Below are 17,371 nucleotides of genomic sequence, written 5' to 3'. Positions count from 1 at the left end.
GCAAAAAAAAATTAATTTTAAAAATCAAGTAAGAGCAGAAGAGGTAAAAATTGGGAAAAGAAATTAGAGCAACACAAGAAAATTGTGAAAAGAGAATTTATAGCTTGGTAAAAAGAGACAAAAAAAATAGTGAACAAAATCATTCTTAAACAGATGTTGCCAAATGGTGAAAGAAGTATAAAACCTCACTGAAGAAAATTAATTCCTTAAAAAGCAGAATAGGCCAGGTAAAAAAAGAGGTATAAAACCTCACTAAAGAAAATAATTCCTTAAACATTACAGTTGGTCAAGTTAAAGCTAATGATTCTATGAGACATCAAGAAACAATAAAACAAAGTCAAAAGAATGAAAAACAAATAGAAGAAGTTATGAAATATCTCATCAGAAAAGCAACCAACCTGGAAAATGGATCAAGGACAAATGATTTAAGAATTATTGGACTAATTAAAAGCCATGATGAAAAAAAAAGCTCAGACATCATATTTCAAGAAATTACAAAGGAAAACTTCCCAGATAACTTAGACCCAGAAGACAAAATAGAAATTGGAAGAATCCACCAATTACCTCTTGAAAGAGATCCCAAAATAAAAACTCCTAGATATGTTATAGCCAAATTTCAGACCTCTCAGGTCAAGTAGAAAATAGTGCAAGCAACCAGAAAGAAACCATTCAAATGCCATGGAGCCACATTTAGGATCACGTAAGATTTAGCAGCTACCACTCTAAAGGGGTAGAGAGCTTTGGATATGATATTCTGGAAGGCTAAGAAGCTAAGATTATAACCAAGAGTAACTTACCTAGCAAAACTGAGTATAATCCTACAGAGAGAAAAAAATAGATCATTAATGAAATAGAGGACTTCCAGGCATTCCTGATGAAAAGACTAGAGTTGAATAGAAAATTTGACATTCAGACATAAAACTCCAGAGAAGCATAAAAAGCTGAGTGACATGATGAATCTATAATGAGAAAGATTACATCTGAAAGATATATTGGGTAGAAGAGACAGTGGTGGTATATTTACCTCATTAGGAGGTCATTGCAATATTCTTAGCAGGCTAAGCAAATTGTGATCCACAGTTGTTATTATAGAATATTGCTGCAGCATAAGAGGATCCATATGAAGGATTCAGAGAACTTTGACAAGACTTATTTAAACCAAATCAGAGTGACAAAATGAGAACAGTATACACAACATATATTACAACATTCTAAAAGAAAAGAGTATTCAAAAAAGAAACTGAATGCTATACAATTATGACTAAGATTGGCTTAAAAAGGTTGGGTAGGGGATGGGGAGGAATTTTTAGTCTGTTTGACTGCTATGACCAAAAAACGAGCCATTATATTCTGTTTCAACAAATCTTAAAAGAAAACTGCCCAGATCTTTTTGAATCAGGGGGCAAAATAGAATCCACCAGTCACTTCTGGAAAGAAATCCCAAAATGAAAACCCCAAGGAACATTGTAGCCAAAATCCATTTTCCAAGTCAAACCAAAAAATACTTCAAGAGGTCAGAAAGAATGATTTCAAGTACTGAGGAGACAGAGTCAGGATTAATCATGGTTTAACAGCCATCATTGTAAAGGAGCAGAGAACTTACAATACAGTATTCCAGAAGGCAAAGGTGGTTTATCCACCAGAACTGAATATAATACTACAGGGGGGAAATGGACTTTTCATGAAATAGAGGGCTTCCAAAAATTCCTGATGAAAAGACCAGCACTACAGAGAAACTTAAGTCCAAACACAGGAATAAAGGAAAATATTAAAAAGTAAATTTGAATGAAAAATTATGAAGGACTAAACAAGAATAAACTGCTTACATTTGAAATGGAGAGATGATACATGTGTCTCCTTTAAACCCCAACATCATCAAAGATCACAGAGGGAGTCTAATTACAAGGCCTAGGAGTGATTCCATTATGTGTTGATGATCTTAAGAAGGGTCAGAGAAGGGAAAAGGAATACACTGGTTGCAGGGAGGAGTAGGGAAAGGAAGACTAGTCAAAATTACCTCACACAATCAGGGTGTGGAAGTAGATGTCTCTACAATGAGGGAGGCAGGGAATAGCTGGCACTTTAACCTCAATTTCATTGAAACTGGTCAAAAAAAGGAAGACATACACACACACCCATATGAGTAAAGTACCAAAATACATTTTAACAGGAAAGTACATTTCAGAAATACATTTCAACAGGAAAATAGGAGGAAAAGGTGAGAATGAGGTGGGAAAACTAAGGGTAAAGTAGATTGAGGGAGAGATTAGTCCTAAGAAAAACAAACTCTAAGCATATAGTATATAGAGATATGGAATATGTATATAGACATAAGTATGTATGAGTAGGGGGGGTGTATATATGTATGTGTATGTATTTGCATATTTCTGAGGTTGCAAAGAATGGGAATCTGAAAGGCTATCCATAAATGGGGGAACAGTTGAACAAATTAGGGTGATGGAATATTGATACAAGTGTCAGTGTTATGACTTTTGCCTTGGGAAGAGAAGGGCTCCTCTTCATTATAGAAATGAGGAGATAAGGTGAGAGAATATTTGAATTTCACGAGGAAGAGAGAAAAAGAAGGAGCTCTGGGTGAATAGCCTCAGTGTTTTTATTAAAGTCCAAATTGAAGCTCTCAACTGAGAACAAAGGGAAGGGGTGTTATGGGAGGCTTAAAGAGGTTCCAAAAAGCCTGAGATATCCACCATAGTGAGAAAGATGGGGAATCAGTGAAGAAGGAATAGAATATTTGCCTAGCTGCCTCAAGGGCCCAGTTGAGATTAATGAAACTAATCAGTAAAGTGTAGTAATTTCCTCCAGTTCTTTTCAACAGCATTTGAACCAGAACAAAGGAAGCAGATAGTGGGAGTCATTTCTTACAGCCAGTTACTTAAATTCATATGCCAAATTTCCATTCCCCAATTTATGTGGATCTCCACATTCTCCAGTTCTTTGCCACCACAAAAAGATCTTGTACAAAATTATTTTTTGTTTTATAGATAGGACCTTTTACTCTTTCTTTGATCTCTTTGGGGATATTGGCCTAGAAGTGGTATAGCTAAGTCAAAGAGCAAGTAACCTTTTGTGCACAGTTCCAAATTTCTTTCTAGAATGTCTGGATCCATTCACATCTCCACCAACAGCATCCAAACAAGCATGAACATTTATTTTTCCATAACCCCTACAGCATTTATCGTTACCTTTTTTTCCCCCACATCTATATAAGTAAGTCTGATGGATGAACAAGCGAACCCCAAAATTGCTTTAATTTACAGTTCCTTAATTATTAGTGATTTGGAGCATTTTTGTATGACTACAAATAACCTGAGTTTCTTCCCTTGAGAACTGCCTGTTCATATCCTTTGAGTATTTATTGATTAGAGAATAGCTCTTATTCTTATACATTTGAATCAGTTCTTTGTATGTCTTGGAAATGAGACTGTCATCAGAGAAACTTGCTAAGAGGGTTTTTGCTTTTGTTTCCCTTCTAATCTTCACTGTATTGAACTTGTTTATTCAAAAACTTTAATCTTATCTTCTGTAATCCTTTCTGTGCCTTTTTTGATCATGAACTCTTCCCCATATAAAAATCTGATGGGCAGTTTTGTCTTTGTTTCTTTAACATTTTTATGATGTGACCATTTATATCTACATCACAGAACTTATATGTCTATAGAACTTAGTATAAGGTATGAGATGTTTGTCTAAACCTAATTTCTTTCTTTACTTCTACCAAGCAGTTTATAATAAAAAGTTAGTAGTTAGAATTTGTATTTGCTTCTATATGTTGTGTACCTAATCTTTTCCACTTGATCTTAATATTTTTTAACCAGTGTAAAATTGTTTTGAGAATTACTGCGTTTTGTGGTGGTGTTTGAGATATGGTGATGCTAAGCCTCCTTTGTTCTCATTTTTTTCTTTATTTTCCTTGAGATTTCTTGACTTTTTGTGCCTCCATATGAATTTTGTTATTTTTTCTTCTATACAGTAATCTCTTGGTAGTTTGATTGGCATGGCACTGAATAAATAAATTTGTTAGGTTTTTATGGACAATAACTTTCAGTTCTATGTTGCTAGATAGACTTCCAAGTATTTCATACATTTTGTAGTTATTTTAAAAAGGAATTTCTCTTTCTACTATTTCCTCCTGAGTTTTATTGGTATTTTTATATGAATTTATTACATATCCTGTAACTTTGCTTAAGTTATTGTTTGAATTAATTTAGTTGATCCCTAGGGTTCTTTAAATACACTTACATCATTTGCAAAAAAGTGAAAACTTTGTTTCTTCTTTAGGTATGCTTATTCCTTCAGTATCTCTTTTCTTGTTTTTATTGCTATAGCCAAATATTCCATATATTACGTCAAGTAGAAGTGTTGGCAGTGGATATCCTTGTTTCATTCCTGATTTGAGGGGAAAGGATTATAGTTTATTCTCACTAGATATAATGGCTAGCTCTTCGTTTCTGATACATGATATTTAATATATTAAAGAAAAGTCCAATTATTCCTATATTTTCTAGTGTTTTTAACAGAAATGGTTTTTGTATTGTGTCAAAACGCTTTTTTTCTCTATATAGTTTTTGTTGTTTCTGTTATTAATATGGCTAAGTTATACTTTACTTTTCTGAATGTTAAACCAACTCTACGTTCCTGGTATGAATACAATCTGCTTGTAGTGTATAGTATTTGTCACATTTTGTTATAGCCTCCTAACATTTTATTTTAAAAATGTGTATCTTTACTCATTAGTTACTTGGTCTGTAGTTTTCTTTTTCTGTTTTGACTTTCCCTGGTTTACTTATCAACACTATATTATGTATCCTAGGAAAAAAACTGGTAATATAAATTCTTTCACTGTTTTTTAAATAGTTTATGTGATATTGAATTGCTTTTTGAATATTTGATAAAACTCATTTTTTAATCCATCTCATTGAGTTGTGGGTTTTTTTCCCTTTGGGAGTTCATTTATGGTTTTTTCAGTTTGTTTTTCTGAAATTGGATCATTTAAATTCTTTATTGCTTATTCTGTTAATCTTGGTGTTTTACATTTTGTAAATATTTGTTTCTTTCATTTAGGTTGATTTTGTGGGCATGTAGTTGAGCAAAATAATAATTTCTAAGAATGTCTTTCATGTTTTCTTCTTTTGCTATGAATTATCCTTTTTCATTTTTGATACTTATTTGCTTTTTCTTTCTTCTTCACAAATGATCTAATTTTCCCCAAGAAATTAATTCCTACTTTTATTTATTAATTCAGTGATTTTATTGCTTTCAGTTTTGTTAATCTCTTCCCTGATTTTTAGGATTTCTAGATTTTCTTTAATTAGTTGGTTTTCTAGGGTTTTTTTAATTGCATGCTTGATTTTGGTTGTTTGTGTTTGTGTTTGTGTTTTTGTTTTTTTTTAAGAAAAGATTTTAGAAATACAAATTTTCCTCTAACTGTTGCTTTGGCCACATCCCAAAGATTTTAGTATATTGCTTCATTGATGGTATTATAATTTCTATTATTCTTTTAACTTTTTTTCAGCAGCTGTTTATTTAGTGTAATTCTTTTTTATTTTATTGTGGTCAGTAGAGAGTATATTTAATATTTTTGCTTTTCTCCATTTGTTTGGAAGGGTTTTATGCCCTAATAGATGGTCAGTTTTTGTAATGATCTAATATTTGTGTGTGTGTATGTGTATACACATCTAAGAAATTAATTTTTTTTATTCCCATTCAATAATCACCAAAAGTTTATCACATCTAACTTTTATAAATTTCTATTCAGGTCCTTAATTTCTTATTTATTCTGTTATGGTTTTTTATTAGATTTACCTAAAACTGAAAATGGTACATTGAGGTCCCCCATATTATAGTTTTACTATTTCTTCTTTTAACTGATTTAGCTTTTCCTTTCTGTGTTTTGATGTCATATCATTCTGAGTACTGAAATTAATTTGTTATCAATGGTACCTTTCAGCAAAATATAGTTTCCTGTTTTTACTACTCTCGTACCTACTCCTTCCATGTTTGTATATACTTCTACTTGTGCACCCTGATTACATGGGATAAGTTACCATAGTCTTCTGCAAAATTTCCCCAGTGTATCCTCACTCCCATTTGTTTTTTTTTTCTTTCAGCATCATCAAAACATAACAAAAATCACTTCCAGGTCTTCTTTCTCATTTGACTATGAGATGATCATGTATCTTTTATACTTTATGACATTAGGTTTGTGAAAAAAACCTTTTTATCATCCCCCTTTCCATTAAAACCTAAACAGTACATCTTTATCAGGTCACTTTTGATTGTTCACATATTTATGTTTTTATTTTTTTTTTCTTGACTTCCCAATTTTATTTCAGAATTCCTATGTAGTTCAGGTTTTTTCATCAGGAATGTTTAAAAGTCTTCTCATTGAAGGCTCATTTTTTTCCCTTGTAATATTGTACTTCTTCTGAGTAAATTATTTTTGATATAACCTGATATCTTTTGCCTTTAAGAATGTCACATTCCATAGTCTCCATTCATAGTTATAGCTACTCAATCCTGTGAGATCCTGACTGTGATTCAGTATCTGCGTTCTTTCTGACAGCTTAACAGTGTCTTTTTTTGTTTCTTTCTTTCTTTTTTTTTTTGTTCTGTTTTGTTTTTTATCTGGAAGCTCTAGACTTTGTCATTGACAAAGTTTTAATTTGTTTTTTTTTTTCAGAAGGTGATTAGGTTAGGCATATCCCTTCTATTTTTTCATTGCCCTATTATTCTAATATATTTGGGCAGTTTCATAATTTTTTGAAATACTATATATAGGATCTTTTTTTATTCATGGATTTTAAGTAGTCCTGTGATTATTAAGTTATCTCTCCTTGATCTCTTTTCTAGGTCAATTGTTTTTAAATATGAGATACTTTATATTTTCTTTTATTTTTTTAGTCTTTTGTCTTTGTTTTTTAATATTTCTTATCTCCTGAAGTCATTAACTTCTATTTGATCCATTCTAATTTTCTAAGGAATCTATTACTGAGGTAAGGTCTTGTACCTCATGTGTTTTAAGCTATTAATTCTTTCTCCAAGTCTCTCTTCCATATTTTATAGCATCATTTTTTAACTCTTTAAACTCTTACATCATCTTTTCTTAGGAGTTCTAATTAATCTTTTGAGTATTATTTTCCTTTGAAGCTTCGATTGTAAGTATTTTTGAGTCATTGTCCTCCTATAGGTTTATGGCATAGAACTTCTTGGTATCCTAAACGCCTTTTTTAAAAATTTTTATTTGTTTATTTATGTTGTTTTATATTCATTTTTGGTGCCAAGGCCTCAAGAGCTATTATAGCTCTCTAGTACTTCATTTATTTTTGAGGCTGGGCAATGGGGTTAAGTGACTTACACAGGGTCATACAGCTAGTAAGTGTCAAGTGTCTGAGGCTGGATTTGAACTCAGGTCGTCCTGACTCCAGGGCTGGTGCCTTATCCACTACATCATCTAACTGCCCCTCTCTAGTACTTCAGAGACCAAGTTGAGGTTGTTTTCTTTGCTCTAGGGAGGAAGGGATTAGGGTCAGTGTGGGGGGCCCAGAAGGAGGCTAAGGTTTTCCTCTAATTCAGGACTAAGTTAAGGCCTTTTGAGGAAGGGGGCAGGGAGAAATAGCACTTTATTTTCATTTATTTATTTATAAATATAAATAAATGTATATTCACTTAAACCTTCTCCACTTTTTAAGAAGTGACAGCCAGCCAAAATTGAGGCTTTTTTCTTCACTCTTCACACCAGACTCATTTTTATTTTCCTGCAGCATGTCAAGGAAAGTGAGAGGTGAGATTGGGGGGAGGAGGGTTGTGTGTTAATCGGGTTGTTGTTTAGTGGTAGGAAAGGGCCTGAGCCATGCTCCCTTCTCTTCCATGTTGGTCTCTCTAGCCCTTCTTTCAAGAGGAGGCATTTGGGGGGCAGCTAGGTGGCGCAGTGGATAGAGCACTGGCCCTGGATTCAGGAGGACCTGAGTTCAAATCTGGCCTCAGACACATAACACTTACTACTATGTGACCCTGGGCAAGTCACTTAACCCCATTGCCTAACCAAACAAAACAAAACAAATCAAGAGGAGGCATTTGGCTAGGAATGATAAAAGATAGGACAAGGAGGCAAGTGGTTCAAGAATAAGGTAGGCTAGGTATGAGAAGAGAGCTAGTGTGGTAGTGATAGCCTAGGAAAGAACTGAAGAGTAAAGGGAATGGAGGTCACAATGAGGGTGAAGAATAGAGTTTGGCATCACAGAACACAGGGGATGATGGAATGACAAAAGAATGTGATTAGATAAACAAATTTCAGAGTTCGTGGACCTTTATGGAAACTAGAACCTTTCATAAGGAATGGTAAGATCAAAGTTATGATCATCTCTTATGCTGTTGCAGAAATGCAATGGAAGAGCATGTGTTGGGAATGAGGATATTTGAGGGAGCTAATGTATGTTAAAGGTGCCTAGTATGAATAAATGTTAGAGTGGAAAGGAAGACCCTGAGCCCAGCACCGAACTCATTGGGAGTATTCTAGAGGTTGATAGATAATAGCTACCAGAATCTTGTCTGGGTGACAAATTTGGATTGAATGAACCTCGGAGGAGGAGAGGTTACAGATTATTGGTTGTAGAGAAAGAGTTTGGAGAGGCAGTGGGGAAGCAAGGAGTAGTCTGGCTCCTTCTTTATGATCAGCAAAGTGAGGCTATGAGTGAAAGAGAACTAGTCCTGGACAGCACATTCAGGGAGCCCAGGTCTCAGTGAATACCAGAAAATGGAAGGGATGAGAAATGAAAAGGTTTAGGATAAAAGGAAAAATTTTAATTATTCAGCTTCAGTGGAAGCAACAGGCAGATCTACAGTGGGGTATTGACATGGGGAGAGGCAGGTAAGGTTGTGAGGAGCAGGAATGAAGAAGCAGACACAGAAGGGATATGGCTTTGTACATGTGAGGGCAGGAGAGTAGAATCATTGGATAGGGAGAGCATAAGGGGTTGAGATTATACTAACCATTAAGGAATTTTGTTATTATCCAGTCATTATCAGTCATTTCTGACTCTTTGTGACCCAGAGAGGGTTTTCTTGGCAAAGATACTGAAGTAGTTTTGCCATTGTTTTTTCTAGTTCATTTTACAGATGAGAAAACTGAGGCAAATGGGGTTAAATGACTCGTCCAGCATCATAAAGCTATTAAGTGTCTAAGGCCAGATTTTGACTTGGGGAGATGAGTCTTCCTGACTCCAGGCCTGGCACTCTCTCTAGTGCATCATATTAGAGTTTAGCAGTCTGCTTAGAGAGGCAGATGATTAAACTTAGACACAATATCATGGCAAATTGTTATGTTGTGTCTTGGAAGGCGTTGCCTCCCGGCAAGCAACAGTAGATGGAGGGAATCAGAGGGGTGTAGTAGTGAGACAAGAGGAGGAAATTCTAGGTGGCCAACTGAAGAAGACCTTAGGGGCAAGGATAGAAGCCTAAACAAGGGTTACCCAACTCTGGCCCTAGGAATGGCCAGCATGGAGCTGAAAAAAGGTCCTAAGGCAAAGACAAAGAAATATATCTTCTATTTCCTCTTTACCCTACACAGTGTATGTTAAACATTAATAAATACTTGTTCAATTGAATTAATATTTATTCACTGAAATAGCAGGCTAATTTTTTCTCCAATTCTGAGAGCAAAATTCTTGGCATATACTAGGCACTTAATGAACTGTTTGTTGGTTAAGGTCAGTATCTTAAAAATGTGGCTTCACCTCAAGTTTCTTTTCCAGATTTCTTTAGAATTTTTAGGATTTTTGAAATTATAGCCTAGCCTAAGGAAATGAAACCAATGGCTTCAACTTTGGTTCTTAACATTCTCTATGATTTTGAACCTTTCACAGGTTTCTTGTTTGCTAGTATTTTGTGAGCTCAATTTGATCTCTTTACATCCTTCCCAAGACTCATGGATTGAGTATTTTACTACTGCAGATAAAAAAAAAACATACAACAATCTGGTACTCATTTTGAACCCAATGTTAACGAAGTTTCTGATTTTATATACATTAAGTGATTAATTTTTTTCTTTTCTGTTTTCCAAAGATGTTCTTTACCTATACAAGTAAGCATGATGTACTTGGATGAATTAAGTACATGGTAGATTTCTTTGTAAAACATGAAGATCCCAAAAGGTGGGTCTTCAAATAGCTAAATATTGTTTATGGTAAAAGAAGATAAGCCTCTTGAATTGTAATTTGGCCATAATGAAAATTCTGCTTTACTTGAATCTCATGATACCTAGCATCTGATTGAAACCTACTTTCGCTTTGTAATTTCTGATTTCCTTTATTTTGGTTGAATGGGTTCCTAAAATATAATCTTTTTTTCTCATGTTACTTGAGTAACATTAAAAATATTTAAAATTTACTTTCTTGCCTTTTTAAAAAAATAGAATTATTTCCAACATAGCTTCTTATAAATGATCCCCTCTAACTAAACTTTTTGTAAAGGTTTGTGAAATTTTTATATCATCAGCTAATGAATTCAGCATAACTTTCCCCTACCCCAACCTTTTTCTCCTGTTTAGCATTTTCCACTTTTTTACCCTGTGATGTACAAGCCCTCACTGGTTAATTATGTATATATTTAGCTACTGCATGTGTTGGGCTTATTATTGTCATCTAATTAGATGTAACTTGAACTGCTTGCTTCTAGAAAAATCATTAAAAATTCTTTCCTAATGACCTAGAGATGACAAAATGTCTGTAAAGTGTGAAGAAGCAGACAAGCATAGGAACATCGCTCTTAAAGAGTGTTAATCCAGATGCTGCAATCATCTAATTAAACAATATTTTGCTGTCATTAACATTTTCACTAAGGAATTGCAGTTATAATTTCTTTGTCAGCTGTCTCTAGATCACTTTACCTTCAAAACTAAAGTGCCATATAAAAAACATTAAATTGGATGGTTTAATTAAAAAGGTTTTTTTACCTTTTTTTATAATGAAGAAACATATCCAGTATTTCTGAGATCTCATTTACTGTGCCTCATTTTTATTGTTCAAGTAGATTAGTGTCATAAGCTTGCAATATTTAATATTCATCCTTTAACATTAATCTTTATAAACCTGTTTGTTGAAAAGTCTGCTCTTGACGCTGCTCAGGAAGGTGTGGAATCTACCACAAGTTAATCTGTTAAATTAACTCAGCTAAAAAATAAAACTATTTATCAGTTATATAAGAACCAAAAAAGTATTATTATAAAAATTAATAACTTTTAGTGATTTGATGACTAGCAACCAGCCATTTTAAAAAATAATTATTTTATCTAAATAATTATTTAAAAATAATTATATTTAAGAATATTAAAATAATATCTCATTATTAAAATTATAGACCCCTGAATTTCATACTATCACTTGCAATCATAGCCATATGTGATTATAGTGTTAAATATATTATTTAATTGAAATTCGCATACTTTCTCATCCTTTTGTGCGAAAATTTTAGATGTACAATTTCTGTTAATGAAGATCCTTAACATACTTATTTGTACATGTTATATTTACTTGAATTAATATCTTGCTTAAAAGTTTATAATTGAATATATTTAATTATTAGCGTATTTTTAAAAATATATACTTTTACAGTTATTTCATAAGTATTCTTATCATGTTGAAAAGAAGCATTTACCAACAAATCCAGATTCTTAGGTGTACCTGTGGTCATGTGGTTCAATACCATCCTAGGGCACGGGCTAAAATACAAGTAGGAAGTAGCAAATCACACATATGATATATCTTAACCATAAAATTTGTGCTTTTAAGACAAGCGTTCAAGACTCTCTACCACTCTACCTTTCCAGCCTCAAAGAACTATTTTCCAGCACCTCTGCAGTGCTTTCACCAAACTCATAAAAATATATCCATACTCAGTGCCTTTACACACAACATTAACTATACCTGGAAGAGTCAAAGGTCTTTTGGTCCTTGAATAATACTTTATTCATTCTTGTAGTGCTTACCATAGTTTTTCCTGCATTATAGCTATTAAAGATTTATAATTTATTTGTATATGCCCTGTCCCATTACTAATTTTTAAGCTCCATAAAGGCAGGTACCATTTTAATTATCTTTTTATCTTGGCTAGAAAGATAAAATGCTTAGCAAAATAAAAAAGATAATTTAAACTTGGTATTTGTCCTCATTCTTGTCGATGAATGGAAGGAAGAGAGGGAGCAAGAGAGAGAGTTGAACAGGTTGCATTCCACTAAATCCCTGCAGTGTATTGGAACTCCTTTTCATAATACCTAAGAGCCAATGCAAAGGGTCTAAGATACAGACTTAGAAAGTTTCAAAATTTGTATACTTCTTGTTGTATAGGTAAGTTGTGTCTTATATTTTCAAAAATTGCAAAATTGAAAAGATTTGCTTTGTATAGACATGGACTGGTAGTGTTATGTTAATTTTTGTAGTTTTGAATATATTTCCCATATTTCACAGATGATATCTATTTATTGATACATAAATTATAATTAATAAACACATCAGGATCAGTGAATACTTTTTAATTGAAGAGAAGTCACAATTTGACAAATAAAAAGTAAAGTTGTAGTACCATAGTTTGTTCTCTAATATATACACACATATCTCTAATATTTAATACTTATTCATGTAAAATATTTGATATCCTATTTTTTCTTTACTAGGACGAACATACAACGATCTGAACCAATATCCAGTATTTCCATGGGTATTAACAAACTATGAATCAGAAGAATTAGACCTGACTCTTCCAGGAAACTTCAGAGATCTTTCAAAGGTATCTTTTAACAGAAAACTAATTTATTCTACAATATACAGATATAATTATGCTTGAAAGGGCATACATGTCTCATGATGATTAAAGTCATAATTCTAATATCATCCAATTAACTGTATAATGAAAAGAGCACTAGATTAGCACCCCAAAGATTTTGGCTCTGTCTTATACCAACTCCAGGACCTTAGTTAAGTCACTGAATGTCACTGACCCTCAGTTTCCTCATCACTAAAATGGGAATTTTAGCTTAGAGTTGTTAGAACAATCCAATGAGATCATGTATGAATGCTCTTAGAAAACTACAAAACAGAATGTAAATAAAGGCATATTTTTATGATTCTGTTTTATTGAGACTCATGAAGGATGTATACATATCGATTTGTTTCCTTTACCCTTTGCAGTAAATGTCTGACTTAGACATTTTAAGCACAGGGAGCAGTCTATGGGATAATGAATGTTTAATATCTCTACATAGGCAACATGGAAAGGCTATACTACAAAGAGGATAGATAATAAAAGGTTTGTTCTTGATAGCCTAAATTTTAAATCAGAATACAAAACTTGATCTTAATGAAAAGTATGAGGAAAAGTTTTCTTCTGAAATAGGAGGTGGGCAATGTGTTAGGAATCATGGACACATAAAATTATTTGCCATATTATAAATGATAGGATGTGGTGAACTTAGTGTTGATGAGGTGAAGTTTGCATAGTCTTATCAAAGACTTAAAAAAAATTAGCAAAACTCTTTTCGAAGATTTTTTTTTGGTTTGTTTTATAAAAACAAAATTAAGTGGCATATTTGATGAGTATTTCTAAGTACAAACAAAAATTTCCAGCAACACCATATGTTTATAGGTCACTTCTCTAGAAAACTCATATCATTGGAATATAGTAAAAAATGCAAACTTCCAAACACCAAGTAGAAGTCATAGAGTCCATGCATTGAAATCTCTGACCTTCATTCAGAATGCAGTTATGCCTGTTTTACACATTATTCTAATACTCATTGCTACCTAGCTTACCAACCAGGGACTTTTAGACACAACGAATAGAGAGGAGAAATGAAGAGGACAGGGTCTTCTGCAGAAAGACATGGTAACAGTTGATAGCAAGAAAGGGAGTAGGCAAAAATTAATTTGGTTCTCACAACAGCCGTGGGAGGTAGGTATTATTATTACCTCCATTTTACAGCTGAAGAACCTAAAGCAGATAGAGGTTAAAAGTAACTTGCTTGGGATCACATAGATAATAAATTATTGAGGCCGGATTTGAACTCAGGTTGCCAACTAAACACCAGATAGGAATGCATTTTACAATTCATTGCTCTCTTGGGTTAATCATATTATATGTATTCATCCCAAATTCCAGTTTGATAGTTTCTATTATAGTTAGAAAAGATTTGTAACTTATTTTTGTGTCTATTTTTGTTATGTATTAACTATAGGTCAAAGTTGGACTTCAAGTATTTCATAATTTCTAGTACTTATCAGTTGTTATAGATTTCCTGTTCTGCTCTTTGTTAGGCATTTTTTAGTTCTCTTTGTCAAATCTACTAAAAATAAAACCTGGAGAAAAGAATCATTTTACAAATGAACTTGGGATAATTACTTATCATTTGGGTAGGAAATAAAGTTATGCTTACATCTCATAGTAGATATCTTATTGCATTCCAAATGGATAATAGATCCTCTCCTCTCCTCTCTTTTCCTGTCTTCTCTCCCCTTACCTGAGGGTGTTCTGCCCAAAGGAAGGTCAATTTTGTTGGCCAAAAGCTGCCTACTTAACTTGGGGTTTACTGGCTAGATTTCTCTCTCAAATACCAAGCCTTAAACCCAATTCACTGTGGAGTTCACAGATTGGACAACAATAGGTCCCTGCCTAAGCACCACTTGATAGTGATTTTTTGGGCCCTTCTTCCTCTGAGTGAGTATAAGTAGTAACTCTTTCTTATTTGGCCAGCAACCCTGAGGCTCTTCCCCTCCCGGTTTGTGATTTTTTTTTTAATTAAAGGGGCCAACCTTTGACCTCATTCAAAGTGAGAACCTGAAAAGACCTTAGCTTAAAAGGGCCAAGGTCTCCCTTGCATCCTAAACCATCTCCAGTAGTCCCCATGAATAGCTCTGGAGGAGAAAGTGAGGCTGGTGACTTTGTATAGCCCTCCCTCACTCAAATCAAAGTCAGTTGGAAGTCTTGTCATCAACTCCCTGATGTCAGGATCTTCTTCGATAAGGAAGGACAAACACAACAACAAGATTACAACATAAGAAGACAGCTATAAAAAAGAAAGTAGGGGGCAGCTAGGTGGCTAGAGCACCAGCCCTGGAGTCAAATTCGGCCTCCGACACATAATACTTCCTATCTGTGTGACTCTGGATAAGTCATTTAACCCCAATTGCCTCACTTAAAAAAGAAAGAAAGAAAGAAATTAGAGTGATATGCTTTTCTGAATTATGTAGAGAAGATAACTTTATTATTCTGCAAACTGAAGAAATTATTAGGGACAAGTCAAAGACATTAAAATAAATCTATACAAACAAAAAATATTAAAAGAACAGATTAGGAAATAATATGGCAAATAAAACATGATGTTTAAAATATATAAGGAACTGACAAATGATGTGAAAAGACAATTTTCTCAAAACATATAAATTTTTATTAATCATTTCAAAAAATGTCTGCTCTCAATAATCAAAGAGATGCAAATTTAGATAGTATTGAGATGCTATCTCACACTTATCAAATTAGCAAAAATCATGAAAGGAAATGCCATTTAATTCTGGCAGGGATGTGAAGAAATAGTCAATAAGATTTATTAAGTGCCTGTTTTGTGTCAGACAGAAACTTTTGTAATCTTTTGGACATACAGTCTAGCAATACACCTTAAAAGTTATAAAAATAATCACACATTTGGCCCAATATCTCATTTAAGGCAATGAACCCTGAAAGTGTTATCAAAACCAAAATGAAAGATCTGTTCAAAGATTTTCATAGCAATATTATTTGTATTTGCAAAAAAATCCCTGGATTTTATCTAAATAACCAACAATAGGTGAATGGCCATGATATATTAGTGTACTGAAATATTATAATGTAATTAAGACAAATAAGTATAAGTACTATAAAGAAATCTTACAAGATTTATGAAATAATGTGAAGCAAAAGCCAATTAGATTTGGCCATAAGGAGCCTATTGGTGACCTTTGAAAAAGTAATTTCACTGAAGAGCAGTGAGTAGACAAACAGATTACAAGGTGTTTAGAAGTGAGTGTGTAATAAGGAAATAAGTAGAGCATCTATAAGCTACTATTTTACAAGAGGTAAGGAATAAATAGAAAAAGAAATGGGACAATAACTCGAAGGGAAAAAAGTTGAGATTTTTTTTAGGTTTGGGGAAAACTGAGCATGTTTATATGCAGATGAAAAATAGCCAATGGAAAGAGATGTTAAAGATGATTGAGAGAAAAGATTGAAGAAGCAAGGATCTAGAGAAGCAAAAGGTAATAGAATCATGGGCACAGGTTGAGGAATTGGCTTGGACGATTAGTAAACAGAGATTCGTCATATTTCAGGCATAAGTGAGGGAAGGCTGGAGAAGTAGAGTAGTGTGCTTGAGAGAGAGTAAGAAATTGAAGACCTTGTCCCTTCTCTCAATGCTTAAATATAGCTGTGGAAGTAACATATATGCACAAGATAACATAATCAACAGAACCAGGTATAAATAAGTGCCAGTAAGTGGCTGGTGGTATAGACAGTAAGTGTTACAGGAATAAGGGGAAGGAGATGTCACATTAAAAAGTAATTAACATTTACATAGTGCTTTAAGGGAGGCTAATGCTAGTATTACCCTAATTTTGCAGAAGAAGCCACTGAGTTTGAGAGGGGAAAAGTGAGTTGCCATGGATTAGCCTGCTAATAAGTGCTTAAAGCAAGATTCACACCATTTTTTCAAGTCTTATCTATTTTGTTATGTTGCCTCTAAGATAATTCGTTGTTGTTTAGTGGTTCAGTGATAGCTGACTCTTTGTAACCTCATGGACCATACTGTCCATGGAGTTTTCTTAGCAAAGGTGCTAGAGTAGTTTGCCATTTCCCTCTTCAGTGGATTAAAGCAAACAGAGGTTAAATGACTTGCCTGGGCATCACACAACTAGTGTCTGAGGACGGATTTGAACTAAGGTCCTTCTGGCTTCAGGCCCAGTGTTCTATCCACTGAGCCACCTAGCTGACTCTAGGCTAGTTAAGGAATACTTAAATGAGGAAAAGAAGGACCAGATGTCAGTTTCCTCATGTGAAATAGTTGATAAAAAATAAAAATACCTTCCGGGATTGTTGTGAGTATAAAATTAGATAGTATTTGTAAGGCACTTTACAAATCTCAAAGTATTGTATAAATGCTAGCTTTTATTATTATAATAAGTATTTGGCTGTATTAATTATGTGTCTTCTACCTAATCCTGGCTCATATGCTACCTACTTAGACATTCTCATCAGAGGCGTTATAGGCAAAACAGTGTTTAGTTGACTTCCCACAGCATCTAAGATAATAAGCAAATGATAAAAATGTGTTGAATAA

At 33.6% G+C, this 17,371-nt stretch overlaps 1 protein-coding gene across 1 annotated transcript in view; it reads left to right on the top strand.

Moving 5' to 3' along the window:
* The window catches only part of NBEA (neurobeachin), a 776,021-nt gene that overhangs the window by 651,209 nt on the left and 107,441 nt on the right, over positions 1–17,371 (top strand). The window contains 1 exon segment of the mRNA XM_078147053.1: positions 12,686–12,798. Coding sequence (XP_078003179.1) covers positions 12,686–12,798 — 113 coding nt within the window.

This window comes from Phascolarctos cinereus, unplaced genomic scaffold, assembly GCF_003287225.1.
Source record: "Phascolarctos cinereus isolate Bilbo 61053 unplaced genomic scaffold, phaCin_HiC Scaffold_726;HRSCAF=1367, whole genome shotgun sequence".
NCBI lineage: Eukaryota > Metazoa > Chordata > Mammalia > Diprotodontia > Phascolarctidae > Phascolarctos > Phascolarctos cinereus.
This window is presented reverse-complemented; position numbering and strand designations above follow the sequence as displayed.